Source organism: Podarcis erhardii (genome assembly GCF_964252035.2).
Source record: "Podarcis erhardii genome assembly, chromosome: 5".
NCBI lineage: Eukaryota > Metazoa > Chordata > Lepidosauria > Squamata > Lacertidae > Podarcis > Podarcis erhardii.
In genome coordinates, this window is record NC_138509.1 from 15,859,613 (window position 1) to 15,876,704 (window position 17,092).

Genomic DNA, 17,092 nt, shown 5'->3' on the forward strand with positions numbered 1-17,092 from the left:
ATTTCCATTTCAACTTTTACCAATAAAATCAAGAGCTGTATAAAAATATTGCCCTCTGCTGGTTGCCTGTAGTGTTAATTGTAATTATTGCCATTCAAATATCATATATTTGGTTTTTTTCAAGGTTCAGTATGCTATTCTACAGCATAGTAGAATTCAGGAGCACAAAAACAGGAGGTTAGGTATTAGCATTAGGATGCTTCTTATGTGTCTCACCCCAGTCCTAAATTAGCCCTGTGTGAAGAAGTACCTTCTAGTCTTGGCCATGTTCCCTCTTTTTCTTGCTAGCTAAAACATTGATGTGCATAGTCACACCTCTTGCATTGGGCATTAACACAAAGATAACTACCCTTTGGTCTCTTGCTCTCACACAGTAATAGTTTATAATCCTAAATTAATTCAATATCCACTAAACTATAAACTTTGAAATAGCAAAATAACTGTCTTTAGCATAGCTTTCGTTGGCTTTCAATATTTACAGTATTTAGAGAAACTTCACTGTGAATATTCAGGTTACATTTCCATGTAATCTAAATTGTATGTGCAGCTAGAGTTAAATAGATTATAAATACGCATTGAGGCAACTGGTATTGTTTTGGCACCAGTAGGTGGTGTTGCCTTAGTCCACATTGTTCTTCATTGTGGTATATGCTGGTATTGGTGTTCTTATTCAGTAAAGTGTTTGGTGGAGATGTTAGCATTTCACAGCAGCTCCCAAAGCACATTAGAGCTGTTTTTGAGTGAATAACAGAGATTGAGATTTAAATGTGGTGAAGAGGAATATATGTAGAAGACTTAGCTGGAACAGAGCCAGTGACGTTTGAACTGTCATGTAGGCTGGACTGCCGTGAGTATACATCACAAAACTTGTTTGGTTTAGCAGAAGGGATGTTGGTTCTTTGCCCAACTTTCACATTTTTAACATTATTTTTAGAGACCTTTCATCTTGAAAAAGAAAAGGGGTCGTAAACGCAGAAAGATTAATAGCAGTGTTACAACGGAGACAATTTCTGAAACCACAGAAGTTTTGGATGAGCCCTTTGATAACTTGGAAGAAGAGCAGCCCATGACACAGCTGGAGCCCACTTGTGAGATAGATGGGGAAGACGATGAATCTAAACCTGGGATTCAAGAAGCGTTCCAGTGTCAGTCTGAGGAGAAGGAAGAAAATGAGCTGGAAGAGGAGGAGCAGGAGAAAGACAATCACGGTTACCAAAATGATACTCCATGCAGAGGTGAGTGCAAAATAGATTTTGTCTGCAGTTCTGTATACATAGAACTGGAAGCAAACCCCAATGAATTCAGTGGGACTTGCTTCTGAATAAACATGCATAGGATTGAGTCTTCCAATTGTCTTTCACAGGCTGTTTTCACATCAGTTCAAAGGAATCAGACTTGCGATAGCTTTGGTACCATTTGTTAACATATACTTTGCAGCTTCTTATTTAAACTGTGAAGCCCTTTTGACAAGTGACACTTGGTCCTGTGTCTTGCTTTTATTGAAATGATGGATAGCTTCTTAAATTTTCTTTCTCCGCTTTCCTTAAACTGCAATTTAGCCATTTTAATCTGTAAGGTTCCTTTTCATATTCTGTAACCAACGCCTTTGAAATTTCTTTCAAATTGAAGAATGCTTGGTCCTGCCACTGTAGAATAAAACAGTTTTCCTTCAGTGGATGAGAGGTTGGAATATTCTCTCCTCCACTGGGTAGGGCTGGCCGACCATAATTTATATCATCATCCAGTTATCCCAATGTTCATTAGGAGGGCTTGTGTCTTGTGCTTTTGCTCCAGTGCTCTCTTCAGCACAACAGTGGAGTGGGCTGATTTCTTCTGCTTTCTTTTTGGCCTTCCTTTGGCCCGTTCCCTTACTTTCCCCAGACAAGTTAGTTGGCAGGGAAGGAGGGAGACCAATGTGCAGGGGAGCAGAAGCTACAAAGCTAGCACAGAGAGAAGCAGCCACATGCCAGCAGCTTGCTCTGAATCAGGTTAAAGGGTCTAGGTAATCGGGATGCAGCAAGCATGCAAATTGGCTCACATAGAATTGAATGGGCCATAAACATCAACAGAGGGCTACGTTGAGGAATGTGATGCAGCCGTTATGAAGGACTTCCTGTAGAGGGCCCCCACAAGTCGGTAACTGGCAGTCTTTCTCTTGATTCTAGGGTCTCTGGAGTGTGCTCAAATGACTTGACCCTCTGGTACTGCAGTTTCCTAGCCAGTAGAGTGTCTTCCCAGTTCCTTGTAGTCATAGGCAGTTGGAGTCACCTAGAGAAGATGCTCCTTCCCCAAGTACAGGCAGCCAAAGATCATGCAGTTTGCAATGCAGGCACAGAGATCTCTCAATGCATAGATGTCCCTAGGATTTTGTTAAGTTAAATGGTTGTGTAATAGAGTGCGTTCCCTGGGCCCCTATTCCACTCCAGACCTTTACAGTAGCTCCTGTAGTCCCACCAGGGAGGACCTCATGTGCTACAACAACTGGAGTGGGGAACCTGGTCTACTGGACTCCCATCGTCCCTGACTACAGGCCATACTGGCTGGGGCTGATGGGAGTTGGAGTCCAGCAACATTCAGAGGCTCACTTTTATTCTACATGCTTGTCTCTCTCTGCACATGTGAATGCCTTGATTGGTGAATCAGGTAGCATCATCTTGCCATAGATTAAGCTTTTCAGTTCCCAGCAGATCATCATGGATATGAGCCTCTCCTTTCAGGAGCCCATTTCAGCACATGGTCTGTAGTTTGTGGGGAGAGGCTACCCATAGCAACACATTACTTCTACTTCAAGCTCAGGCTTATCCTCTCTGCCTTCAGCTACAGATTTGAGAGCTGTCCTTTTTCTTGAAGTCTATTTTAGCATATATGAGGCAGAATGCTATTGATAGTACATAGATGGAATACTAACCCTCAAAAAAACAACATATAACAAGAACAAGTTCCCAAAGATTCTGTTCGTACATTCATATGTTGTGGACTTTTCCAGCAGCACATATATTTTGAGACAGAATATTTAGAGAAGTCAGTGTAATTACTGGTAAAAGAATTGCATTATGCTCCAAATTAGCTCGATTAAATACTCCAGATGGGAAACAATAAGACAATGTTATATAAAGAATATATATGCTAGCAGGAACTGCTTACCAGGCATTGGGAAACTGCTCAAGAAATACTTGTTGAACTGCAGTACCGAATGTTGGGGTGCTGCCTCTCAATTGCAGTGTTTAGGTAATCAAAATAAAGAACATTTTTACAATGTGGCAAAGTTTTGTTCACTGTACAGTATAAGCACAAATGCCTGATACCTTCCAGCAGCTTAAGTTTACAGCTGGCTGGGGCCAATGGGAGCTTCCACCCAGAACAACTGGAGGGTGCCAAGTCAGAGAAGGATGCTCCAACTTACCAGGGCTACAACATATTGGATGTTTTCCCCATTGAGATAAACTATGCGTAGAAACAAGCAAGGGCGTGTATGACGAGCAGGCATCCCATGCTCTGATGCCTGATCTCTGTACTCATGGCAAAACAAACTTCCACACCTCACTTAATAATGCAGTACTGTTCATTATTTTCCCCATAGGGAAATTGTATTTAAAAAAGAAAAATGTCACACATGAAGAAACCTTTGGGTTCTATGACTTGATGATGGATGTGCCAATATTTAGTTCTATAGCCCTAGGTTTCTGCACTCAAATTTGTTGAAGGGTTCCTGTTCAAAGCTCATAGTTCAACTTCAGCTGAATAACATTGCTTAGCTTTGGATGATAAAATGTCAAGTGATTTAGATGTATCTTTTAAAAAAAGATGTTTCTAAGAAACAAACACTTGTTTTTTTCCCTAAAACCAGACAGCTTTGTGAATTTTTGCAAAATGATCCATTCTCCTTCCTTGTGTTTGTCAAGTGTATGCGGATATGTCTACTGCTAGCATAGATTAAAGTGAAAGGTTTAAACTGAGGTGTTGTACAGTTTAATTCCTAGTTTAGTTTGTCCTCTGAATGTTGGATCTAATAAGAAGACGCTGAGGTTTGTTCTATATTGCATGGTTGTTACAATTTGCTGGCATTTAGAAAGCACTTCAGCTGAGTGTGGCGAACCCCCCTTAACTACCGTATTGGTCCGAATATAAGCTGCACTCCCCCCCCCCAAATTCCAACCGTGAAAAGTGCGGCTTATATTCGCGACGTTACGCTGCCGGCCAAGTGGCGTGGCTCCCCCACCCCCAGGAAAGCTGCGCGGGGCAACGGCGCCCAGCATGCCCGCCACTCCCAAGCCTCCCCCAAGCTACCAAATTTTAAAGGTGCGGCTTATATTCGGGCCAATAAGGTAACTACTGCTCAATTTTTGGTTAAACTCTGGTACTTAAATATTTAGGAGGGAAAGCAGAGAAAATGATTTCATTTTACAGAACAAACTTGGTGAAGCAAAATATGTGTCAGGAGGTAGAAATCTTTCAAGAAACAGTTAACTTATTTAACAAACAAACAATATTTATTACGGCCATAGGCCCATACAGGTAAAAACAACACATAAATAACAGCTTGTGCACGTGGGGGAAAAAAAAAAAAAACAGCCGCTAAAACACCACAATAACAATAAAATACTATAAAATAGAATGGCATACTACGCCTTAGTTAGCTTGTAGTGCTCCTTGGCGTCGCTTTTGGGTAAGGACAGCGACCAGGAACCTTGCCACATTCAGGGTCGTATGAGTATCCTTATCCTGCAAGATTTGGGCAAGGTGGAATTTTGGTGGGGTACCCTCTAGTTTCTGTATGATTGATCCCAACAAATTTGCCCGTGGCACATTGAACAGGGGGCAAGTGAACATGATGTGCTGGAGCGACTCCGGCGTCTCCTTATCACATTCGCACGTGGCGGGGGCTTGGCCCTTTGAGAATCTATGTCTCAGGACGTTGGAGGGAAAAACGTTAAACCTCGCTTTGGTGAAGGCCAGTCTATGGGCAACAGTCGAAAGGGAGGAGAGGTATGATGGAACGCAGTAAGTTAAAGTGATACCAATGTTCTGGGGCGAACAAACACCTCCCCCCAGCATATAATTTCGCTGTAGATCGATGTCATCCAGTCTTTGGCGGATCAGTCTTTGAGCAGTAATATGGTCTAGTTTTAGGGAATCTGAAGGAGAGATTCCATAACTCAGGAGTTTGGCATGAATTCTACTAGACCAAAGGCTAGAGAATTCATCTCGCCATAAGCATTGGACAAGGTAGTGGTTTGGTAATCTATGCCACAATGATAACCAATAATTGAAGACTTGCTTCCACAGGCAAGTTTCTAAGGATGCGATCTTCAGTTCTAGTCGCATGGCTGCGTTGCTTACGCACAGGGGGAGCATTAGGAGCCGACGCAGGAATTGATTTTGCAGTGTCTCAAGAGGAGCAAGATCTGTCATCACGGCCCAAAGCGGGGCAGCATAAGCAAGCGCGGCAACCACTTTTGCCTTGAACACCTTTAGGGCTGAGGGGACATGCAAAGCTCCATCCGAAAAAAAGAATCGGAGGAGCGCATATGACAGAGTTTTGGCCTTGTTAAGTAGGTGTTGAATTTGAGCTTTCCACCCCAAATTGTGTTGAAAAATAACTCCTAGGTATTGAAATTTTAGGACTTGCTCTATTTTTGCTCCACCAAGGTTCCATTCGTATAATCTCCGGCTTCTGGAGAAAATCAGAATCTTGGATTTAGCATGGTTGATGGTTAATTGGTTGAGTTGACAATACGTGGCAAAGATCTTCAAAGCTCTGGTTAGTCCAACACGTGTATAAGATAGAATTACCGCGTCGTCCGCATATAAAAGGAGTGGGCAGCGGTAGTCCGCAAGTCTAGGCGCGTGTGCACTTGGAGATGATTTAACTAGGGATGCTCGCATGTCGCTGATGAATAGGTTGAATAGACAGGGAGCCAATATACATCCTTGGCGCACTCCCTTGTTTATTGGTATCGAATTTGTGAGGTCGCCCGCAGGAGTATAACTTATTTATATAAATTACATTCAATGGATGGTACAGGCTTCTAAACAAGGAATTCTTCCAATGATGATGTTTCTTTATCTTCCATTTTCCAACATGTATTCTGTGCTCAAAAGTAGAATGTGACTCTATGTCACAAAGAGGTGCCATCTTGTGAGGGTGATTGGGGGGACAGTGTCGTGCATGGCACAATGTCCTGACGTCAGGAGGAGCTGGGGCGGAGCCGAATGTAGTGACCACGCAGCTTCAATGGCCAGCGTCTCCTCCTCTGCCTCCTCCTGTTTCTGCCACCAGCAGGATGCTGCTTCCCCCCTCCTTCCCCCTTGCGGAAGAAGGAGAAGGAGCTGGCCACCAGCGCCACACTCAGATCTGTGCTCTTCCTCCTCTGCTGAGCTGGCGTGACATGCATGCATACATACATACATTGAGCTACCTGCTTAGAGATATTTTACAGCAGTTTTTCACTATATTTGAAGATGGCAATTCAGGTCTGCTTCTCACGTTTTCATTTCTGACTGCTTTCTTAAGACAAATGTCAAGGAGGGTGTTCATTATCCTTGCAGTTTAGGAATATTCAAACTTGACTAGGATTAGGGCAGACATGTACTTCATAAACTTCAAAGGAGCTGGTTGGCCAGATATGTAGGTCAGAAATACATCTGACCAATTACAAGTATAAATGATATTCATGTTTTAAATGTCTTAAGAATGTGCATTCAGTGATGAAAAACAGACACTTGCCAAATAAAATGGTCCTAGTTTATTACATCTGTAAGAAACAGCACAAAGCAATCTTCATGTGATCTTCCTTGCAATATAAAATTATTTGGCTGGATTTGATCACTATACAGGATAACAAATGTGACTTTGCATAAATGAGACCACTAAGCCTACATTAAAAAATACCTCCTCTGTTTTTGTAATCTGAACCTCTCTTCCATTGTAGCTTCCCTTTTAAAAAATTTCATCTGTTTCAGTGTAAAATTTCTAAAACCAAAAAAACCAAAATTGGATAGAGGTGGATAAAATGTGCATTTGTACAAGTAGCAAATGAATTATATGCCCTTCACCAGCAACGTGCACTTACATCAACTGACTGTAGTGCAATAGTCTAGAATAGGATAAATGTTCCTTAGCTATCCCTGTGTGTGCATGCATCAATAAAAGCAACATATATTTCCATGTTTAGTTAATAGTAATAAAGGTAAACGTTTACCTTTTTTTTTAACCTAATAGTAATGTTCGTGCCCTGCTTTTCTGTTTAAATAATAACCAAAAGTGTGTGGTGTGCAAACATGTTGCTGTCAGAGATAGTTAGAATAAGATGGTTAGTGGTATATATTTTCTTTGACTAGGGTTTTGTAAAGCAGTTAAGAATAACATGATAAACTTACTGTCTTCTCTCTCCCCCCCCCCCCACCCCGTCCCCATTTCTCCTTATCCCACAGCTAATGCAGAAGAGGATGTAGCCGTCCTGGAAGATGATGATAAAGACAATCCTGAACCTGTGCTGTGTAAACAAGGATGGCCTAAAGGCGTGAAGCAATGTCCATCCAAATGGAGACAAAACAAAGAGAGAAAACCAGGTTTTAAACTTAATTTGTACACTCCACCTGAGACTCCTATGGAGCCTGACTATCAGGCCTTGGGAGAGGAATTGAAAGAGATAGCTGAAAACAACGAATGCCAGGCATGTGCTGTTATGGAGGAGGTTAAGAACACTGAAACCATTCTTCCACAAGAGGACGAAGTGAGAAATGCGGTATCTGAGTATCTGGAGCTACCCAAGACAGAACAAGCAGAAAACGATTTAGCAGAAGTAGAAGAAAACAACAACATAGTAGAAGAAATGGAAAGTGTGGATAATCAAGATAAAGACCTGCAAGAGGAAACGGAAATGGATAAAGATGAGCCTGAGCATTTAGAAGAGCAGGAGGAGGAGGAAGAAGAAGAGGAGGAGGAGGAACAATCTCGCAATGAGGATCATGATGCTGATGATGAGGATGAGAGTCACATGGGTCCAACGGAAGTGGAAACTCAGGAGGAAGTACCAGCAGAAGCTCTCAAAGATGTACTTGGGAATCAGGAGCCTTTTTTAGACCCAAGTGAACAGAGTGGTAAATCGAACCAGGAAGACTTAATGGACTGTGGCGTTGACCTTGTAGCCGAATGTGACAGCGAGCACAAAGAGCTTCCTGCTATTCCAGAGCCTGTGCCTGAGTCAGGTAATGAAAATACAGAAAATAAAAACCAAACTGACCGTAATGAACTGAATTCTGCATTCAAGGACACAAACGCTGAAACCATGGAGATAGACTCTGAGACAGTGGAGGCAGTGAAATCTCTAACGCAGGAAACAACCGAACAGGAAGATGCATTCCAGGATTGTGTAGAAACTCAAGAGGCATGTCGAAGCCTACAGACTTACACCAATACTGACCAAAGCCCACAGATGACCACACTGGATGACTGCCAGCAGTCTGATCACAGTAGCCCTGTCTCATCCGTCCAGTCCCATCCCAGCCAGTCAGTTCGTTCTGTTAATAGTCCAAATGTGCCTCCATTAGAAACCAGTTATGCTCAAATCAGCCCCGATCAAAGCGCGATCTCTGTGCCCTCTTTGCAGAACATGGAAACCAGTCCCATGATGGACGTTCCTTCTGTTTCCGACCATTCGCAGCAAGTCGTCGATAGTGGATTTAGCGACCTGGGTAGCATTGAGAGCACAACCGAAAACTATGAAAACCCAAGCAGCTATGACTCTACAATGGGCAACAGCATCTGTGGGAACAACAACTCGCAAAACAGCTGTTCGTACAGCAACCTCACGTCTAGCAACATGACTCAGAGTAGTTGTGCAGTGACCCAACAGATGTCTAATGTGAATGGAAGCTGTAGCATGATGCAGAACGCCAGCATCAACTCTCCCCCTCCTTGCAATGTGAAGTCGCCTCAAGGCTGCGTTGTCGAAAGGCCCCCGAGCAGCAACCAGCAGCTTCCGCAGTGCAGCATGGCTGCTAACTTCAGCCCACCTATGCAGTTAAATGAAATCGCAGAGACTGGCAATGCCAACCTTGGCTTGTATGAAAGAATGGGCCAGAGTGAGTTTGCAGCAGGGCATTACCCACAACCGTCGGCCACCTTCAGCCTTGCCAAATTGCAACAGTTAACCAACACACTTATGGACCATTCGTTGCCTTACAGCCACTCAGCTGCTGTCACTTCCTATGCAAATAGTGCCTCTTTGTCTACTTCTCTCAGTAGCACAGGACTCGTTCAGCTTTCTCAGTCTCCTCATCCAGTTCCAGGGGGAGGCCAGGTCCAGACCACGATGACTCCGCCCCCTAACCTCACTCCGCCTCCCATGAATTTGCCGCCACCCCTCTTGCAGCGCAACATGGCCACATCCAATATTGGCCTGTCCCATGCCCAAAGACTGCAAACGCAGATGCCTGGCAAGGGCCATGTTTCGGTTAGGACTAAGTCAGCCGCTTTGCCGTCGGCTGCAGCGGCAGCAGCTCACCAGCCGCAGATTTATGGGCGAACCTCGCAGACAGTGACCATGCAAGGGCCTGCACGCACCTTAACCATGCAGCGTGGCATGAACATGAGTGTGAACTTGATGCCAGCTCCGGCTTACAATGTCAGTTCCGTAAACATGAACATGAACCCCCTTAACGCTATGAATGGGTTTAGTATGTCCCAACCGATGATGAATGGAGCCTATCATGCAAACCATGGTTATATGAATCAAACAGCCCAGTACCCAATGCAGATGCAAATGGGAATGATGGGAAGCCAGCCATATGCCCAGCAGTCAATGCAGACTAACCCCCACAGCAACATGATGTATACCCCGCCAGCACATCATGGTTACATGAATAGCGGCATGTCTAAACAGTCTCTGAATAGCTCTTACATGCGTAGGTAGGATCTGGGGGGAGCGGGGAGGGGAGACGGTTGGTGTACCAAACTGGCATGCTAGGATTTGACCGGCACAAAAAGATGTCCTTTTGGAGAATACGATTTCAAAACCAGCAATTGGTGTGAATGCAAAAACATTTGTAGGCACCATAAAAAAACTGTATGCAGCGAAAGGCCTTATATAAATGTGTTCTCGTTTTATTTGTTTTGTAATTTTGCTTTGTTTGCTTTTTTTTGCGTAACTGAAGTTCTGTGATGATGAAGAACTTCGTCATTGTACTGCAAACACGCGAAACAAGCTGATGGTTCACAGCCATGTTTTATGTGCCTGCTCCCATTTGAAATGTGGATCATAGTTTTGGAGTATATCTGATGTCGTGCTGGACTGTGAGCTTTCCTCCTGTTCTGTCCTTCCCCTCCCCATCTCCTCCACCATGTAAATGCCTTTTTGCATTGCATTCATGGACTATTTTGTTCCTCAAGGTGACACTTTCGCATGCCGCTAATGTCTTTGTTAGTGACAGTGCGTTTCGTAGTACTGTACAAGTGTTGTGCTTAACAGTAAGCCATTTCTTAATTTGTGATCCCCCCCTCCTTGATTAGGTTACCCCAGTTTAAGGGGTTTAAAAAATTATATTTTTGTTAATTATATTTTTTAAATCTTGTTTTAAAAAAGCTGTGAAAGTTATTCCAGTATTGAGTCAAACATTTTAACTGCAACCCACTGGGAAATTCTCGCGTGTCAGCTGTGCTCTTGCACAAATATGGTTAATTTCTATGGGTCTGGCACAGGAGAGAGTGCCCTGATGGATTGCATCCTTGATTGGTAAATATTTGATGTAAAAGTGAGCCCTGTTTTTGTTCTGGTGGCAGATCCCCTCTGGAGTAGGGGGTAAAGGCAGCTTACTGTTTTGTTTTTTTAATACAAACCTTATTGATTAAAGCATATCAGTGTTTATCAAGTTTTTGAAACATTTTCATATATGTCCAGATACTTGGCAGGATTAAAAAAAAAGTGAATTTGGTGTAAAGTTGCTATTTTATGGAAATGCCTCTAACTTTACATTTTCATTCCATCTGTAGATTTTTCTATCTTTATAAAATATTGGAGTTATTTTTTAAGAAAAGTAAATAGAGCAGTAGCGTGTGAATAGAACAAATGAAGCTTCAAGAGCGCATGTATAAAAAAAAAAAACACCAGAAGGTATTTGTGTCTGTTTATATGGCTTCCTTTTTTTGTAGCCTTTGTACCTGTACAGAGTGACTGTAAGGGCCAAAAAGTGGCTTGATTCATGTATAAAACTAGACCCAGTGACACTATTTATGTTACCTTTTTAGCCAGTCACTTAAATAAAGCAAAGACAAGCTGTACATTTTAACATAAAATAAATTATGATGAGCCATTTTTAGCCTCTTGTGCTCTTATCTGACGTGCATAGAGACTGATGAGCCACATTGTCAATTCTTCTTGGTTGCAGGGTGCGGCTCACAAGACAGGGGGATCCTTCAAGCATTCTTGTTTTTGGAAGCCTTCTGTTATATCTCTCGATATATCGGTATATCTCTCGATGCCTAATGTGGCCCACTGCAAGGAAATTGAAGAGTTTTAAAATCTGAATTGACCAAAATATTTTATTAAATATCATAGACTGCAGTAGAAAGCTTGAGTGATTGTCAACGGTTGTGCTGATCATGTGTTAGTGGGGGGGAAGGAGAAGTGGAGGATTCAGTCTCACCCTCCTCTTCTCCCCCCCCCCCAAAAAAAAACCAAACAAACATATATTTGGTTCAATTGTAAATTCCACTCCTGGATCAGTTGGGAAATGTGCATGCATTTATGCATTCCCTCATTCGGCTAGAAATACTTATCTGCTTTTGCAGGCATATTGCCTTACAAGGGAAAGAGTGATTTACAAAATAATGCACCGTTCTTAAGTGTATCTGACATGTCCGGTAAGGAGTCTGGAACACGGTACCCTAGCAGGCCCGAGTCTGATCTGCAGATCCATGGGGAACCAGCCTCGCATGTCAAGATCCCAGTGCATCCGTCATCATAGATTGCTTCATAACAGCTATGAACTTTTCCCAGATGGTTTTCAGGGATGGTTACTTAGTCCACCGGATTGACTGCAATCCCAACAGGTTAAGGTTATGTGTGCCCTTCTAATGGTGAAGTGTATTGTTCCTCTGTGGTCCTGACAGTATCTCTGCTGATAATGGAACCCAGGCCTGCCCTCCTCTGCTTCTTCTCTCTCTTTTTTTTTTTTAAAATAATTTTTATTAATTTTACAACATAAACAAAAAACAGACAAACATAACACGACTTCCCCAAACCTCCCCTTCACTGCATCCTTATTTTAAAATTTTTTAGCAATCCTTCATCCCTTTTTATATTTAATTCTCTTTAAAGTTTTTTTTTAAATTTCAATTTTTACAGCTGTAATTCTTTATATCCAATCCCTTGACATCTTAACATTCCGAAACCTCCTCTGCTTCTTCTCTGCTTCCCAACCCTCGTGTTGGTACCTCCACACTGCTTTCAACCATGCCCTGTCCACTTTGTTTGTAGCCAATGCTGTGACAGAATGCAAGCTAGCTGTGCTGGTCCTGGGGGGTAACCGTGCGGTGTGGTCCGAGTCCAGTCCGAGGTCGAGGGTGTGGTATGGAGGCTATCCGTCAAGGCTGAAGCGGGGTCCAAGGCAAGGAGTCAGGTGAGGTCAGGAAGTCTGGCAGAAGAGCAGGACAGGGTGCCGGCAGGAACAGGTTACCAACAATGTTGCTCCCGCAACCTGGGACTGGGCTGGCTGGCTTTTATCTGCCCTGAGGCATAGGGCAGCCCCGGTCCACAGGTGACTCACCTCTCCTTGCCTGGAGGTGAGCATTCCTCCTTTGAGAACTCTGCAGCTCAGGAGAGGATGGAGGGTTACTGGACCCAGAGGCAACCTCGCCTTCCCCTGACAGGGCTGAGAGTGGAGCACCTGTAGGCCATGGGTCCTTGATCACCTCCGGAGCCAGAGCAGATTCAGCTGGTGTCTGCTCCTGAGGATCCGGCACAGGTGAGTGCCCTTCAGGTTCAAGCCCTGGCCCCGGCTCAGCCGGTCCTGGAGGTGGGGACTCCTGTGCAGGCTGGGATTCCTCAGGTTCAGCCTCTGAATCCAATTCCCAGGCCATCACACTAGCCTTGAGCGGTGTTGTGTCTCCTGATTGTTAAAAATTGAATCGATGCTTACAAAGATTTTAAACATGACTTGAAAAGCCCAACAGAACTGGCAGCCGTGTCAAGTAAGTGAAATGGTTTTGTGTTCCTTTCCTTTGTGGCTCAGCAGTTTCGTGGGACCTGTGTCTAGTTGTGGTAACTGCAGGATACACAAAGCAAGTAGGCCACAGCAGGTTTATGCAGCTTCCAGAGAATTGCCTCAAGATAGCAGCGCCTTTGTTCTCCCCATCTCCCTTGTTCCAACCATTTGCTAAACCTGAGAGTTTTGGAGGGGGGGGGCGGGGAGGGCAACTGAACATTAATGTAACCAGTGGGGGAAGGGGCAAACCCTAGGAACTGAGAATTAAGTGCAGCCAGAAGACTAATTAGAGATTTGAGAATAAAAGAATGGGAAAATCAATGGGAGTATACAAATAAAAATCACCAGGGAAGGAAGTTCTGGGCTGAACTGAAGGTGGCAACAGGAAGAAGTTGTAGGTACATAGTTCACGGCAATACACATTTTGATAGGCAGCTCTTAAGTTAGGGAACTTTAACCACTGTTGATTTTTTCCAAATTCCAAATGAGTGCTGTGGCTGGGGGAAGGGGAATAGTTGGGTTGGCACTCATGTTAGGTTTAACAATTTTGCTGTTGGGGGGTGTAATTAATTGGAAATGCTACTTCAAATTCTTGCAGAGATGTATTTGTAATAAAATATCAGAAAGATTTCTTTTTTATAGCACTTGCTCTGACACTTCGCAACTTGGTTTTGACTTTAAAAAGAAGAGAAAAGCCTACAGGCAATGGAATGGATTGTTGATATGCTTAAATGCTTATTGCAAAATGTAATAAAGCTGATTTTGGTGGGTGTCGCTTGTTGTAAAGTTAGGGATTCCCCCTTCTTCCCCCTCTTGTGTTGAAGCCGTACACATACACTCTTTGCTTTCAGAATGGCCCTACGTAGAGTGTGTTTTGGCATGCCTGCAGTCTCCGAATGCAAATATAAAATGGAGTATTTTCCTTTTGAAGCAGCTGTGACTGATGGGACTGCTAGATGTGGGGAAAATATGTACTATTGCTTAGCAGTACACATCAAGCAAATTTATGCAGCAGCAAGAAAACATGCATATCTATTTTGAGTGTTGGATCCTGATATTCTGTGTTGAAGTGCTACATGTCCCAGACAAAGCGTCAATGTGGTCTGTCATTGTCTTGCGCAGCAAGCAGAGCCCAAGAAACATATTCCTAATAAATCAAAATTAGGCTTTTTTTAAAAAAACAACAACCCTGCAATTTTGGATTCTCTTGTGTTTCTACAACAGATGTGTGTTATTTGAAGCTCTGGGTACACTTTGGTGGCAAACTCTTGCATGAGTTCTATAAATGAATGGGAGCCAAGCAGGAATATAGTTTACAGTGTTGAATAGAAGTCATTCTTTGCAGCTGAAAGAAAAATGCCCTTTTCTCTTAAGGTGGGGGGGGGGGACTTAAAATACCAGATACTTTGTCTTGAACCCTATTATGAATGGAAAATTCCTCTACCGTTTTAGGAGACATTTTTCTAGCTGTCTACTAAACTGTGGTCAGTATTTATTTGTTCAAAGGGTCTTAGCAATTATCTCGTCTTTCAACAAAGATTTCTTTGGTAAAGGTTTGCGGTTCTGAACACAGGAATCAAACATCAGCTTGAGTGTTGCAGCCTGACTTTGGGTTCAGGAAATTCCACTGCAGACCCCCCCCCCCGCCATTTCACACTCCTGTGGCATCACATCATACAGAGGCAACCCAATGTTTAAGTCTACCTGCAACATGGCCAGTCATAGCTCTTCTATCAGGGTACCTGTAAGATAATATTTCCAAGCGCATGCTTTTGATGCATTTACACTTCACAGCTGTAAAAATATACTTTAATGTATGAAAGGATCCTTTGGTTATCTCCTCATAGTTGATGAATGCCTTGCAAGATTCTGCTGAATCATTACTTGAAATCAGCCTCTTTTGCAAAGTTGCATCAGCCGTCAGAGGCAAAATGAGCAGGTGAAAGTTTTTGTTGCAGGAAAATTGCTAGAGAAAACTGAGGCGTAAAGTTCAAAGAGCTCTTGTTAATAGGGAAAATGGGTGGGGGAGAAATGTATGTGTAATTAATGCTGAAATGTAAAGACCTTGCCTGTATTAACAATGCTTGGCAAAAGTTTTAGATTCTCGTTTCATCATTCTTGGACCCTGGTCACTAAGAGGTGCATTTCAATAAGGGGGATCTAGAAACTTGGATTATTATTATTATTCCATTTTATTGGCTCTACCCCATGACCTAGACATGAGCCTCCCTAGTACCTTGTGTTGTTCACATTGCTAGAAGCATCAGACCGTTATATGGCACAGATTGGTCCTTAATCATTGGCTGGACTTACTTAACTTACATCAAAGTGCAATTGTTATTTCCCAGAATGAAAGGTCACTGGGAAGCATGGAACATCATGGATGGAGGTGCTGGCTGTGTTCATCACAGCTTTTAGTATTTCAGCTCTCATGCTGATAAGAGTTATAGAGCTTTCCCTGCGAAGGTCCCTCATTTCTCTACCTTTGCTGGGGTGGGGTGGGGAGACCCCCTTCACAGAGCACTTAGTACTATGAAGTGAAACAAATTGCCCTGCCTGCTAACAGGTGAATAGCACTTTAGCACTGTAGTCCTTTTTTGATTAACTGATATATATGAACCAAAAGACCTGTAAGTGACATAAACAGCTATTAAAGAGAGCCTTAATTGCTTGGTGTGCAGGGAGAGTTGTACACACATTGGAAGAAACAGAGACTAGGTTCACATATACCATACTTTTTGCTACGTAACTTGTTTTTTTGGTGTGTGTGTGTTTTTTTAAGTGTGGCTCCTAGAGGACCTCTCTGTGACCAGCTCGGCTGCCTTCCCCATCCTTCAGGATTATGAAATTCACTGTTAGGACCTAACAATACTTCAAACATTAGCAGCAATTACTGATCTCTCTGTCTCTCTGATAGTACCAGTCAAAAGTGATGCATGGTATCAGTAGCCATGTTCCTACCCTTTGAATATTGTCAGGCCAGAATACATGGTGCATATAAATCATATTTTTAAGGAATTTACACTAAATTAGAATGGTAGGAGGATCAATGACTAAGTGAAGGTTGTAGTAGACAGAAGGCAATACCTTTTGTATGGAGAGAGGGCCGTGGTGTAACGTGGGGAACTCTTCATGAAGATGTGGAATAAAAGTGAAGAAGACTTGAGTTTTACCGTAGATCTCGCAAACCCTTCAGAGGATGTTAAGCTTGGTTTTATAAGAAGCTGTTTTCTGGGAGATGTTCTGGATTTAATTTGAAGCTACCAGCCTTGCAGAGGCTGGACAGCTGGTTAGAGAAGACCTCTGGAGTAGTGGTTGCTCAGATGGGTTTGTTTAAATCTGAGGTGGTCAACATGGTATTCTCTGGATATTGTGTGACTGCAACTCCCATCATCCCTGACCAGTGGTCATGTTGGCTGGGGCTGATTGATTAACATCCACCATCATCTGGAGGACACTACATTAGGTGCCCCAATCCAGATATGTTGTAGCTTCGTTGAAGGCTGAAGCCAGGAGAAGTGGTTGGAATTGTAAACTATGCTTGGGCATATATTGTGTTCCATTGTGGAATGTGTGTTTCAGGACTGGAAGATAAAAGGTTCTGTTAGAGTTACCAGCAGCCATGTGCAGGGTTGAAGTCACTCCAACTTTTGTGGATGTGAGTCCAACACACATATTTAGGCTGCCTTGGTTTCTACAACTATGCACCTATCAAAACTGGTACTGGGAAGGAAACACAATGGATGTACAACTTTTGCAATGGGCTCTAAACTTGTCCTTCAAAGAGGGTATTGTGGAGACATCATTATTGTGCTCCTAGTACCTGAAATGAGAGTTTGCACCCTCCTGTATCCCTGTTGGGGTGAAGGACAAGTTAGGGTAAAGA

At 43.1% G+C, this 17,092-nt stretch overlaps 1 protein-coding gene and 2 long non-coding RNA genes across 8 annotated transcripts in view; 2 read left to right on the forward strand and 1 right to left on the reverse strand.

Annotated features, from left to right (window-relative positions):
- Nucleotides 1–11,313, forward strand: part of KAT6B (lysine acetyltransferase 6B) — an 87,117-nt gene extending 75,804 nt beyond the window's left edge. For all 6 annotated transcript variants that reach the window (XM_081864175.1, XM_081864178.1, XM_081864180.1 and 3 more), the window contains 2 exons: nt 935–1,235; nt 7,435–11,313. In XM_081864175.1, the coding sequence (XP_081720301.1) occupies nt 935–1,235; nt 7,435–9,917 (2,784 nt within the window). In that variant the 3' untranslated portion in view covers nt 9,918–11,313. The remainder of the gene's footprint in view (nt 1–934; nt 1,236–7,434) is intronic.
- On the reverse strand, nt 10,107–12,512 carry LOC309343175. Its single transcript, XR_014157152.1, has 2 exons — nt 12,395–12,512; nt 10,107–12,147 (listed from the first exon to the last, which is right to left on the reverse strand). It is a non-coding gene; the product is annotated as an uncharacterized lncRNA (long non-coding RNA).
- Nucleotides 12,513–13,232: 720 nt separating this feature from the next.
- Nucleotides 13,233–13,547, forward strand: LOC309343200. The gene is made up of 2 exons (XR_014157177.1): nt 13,233–13,345; nt 13,461–13,547. It is a non-coding gene; the product is annotated as an uncharacterized lncRNA (long non-coding RNA).
- The last annotated feature ends 3,545 nt before the right edge of the window (nt 13,548–17,092 follow it).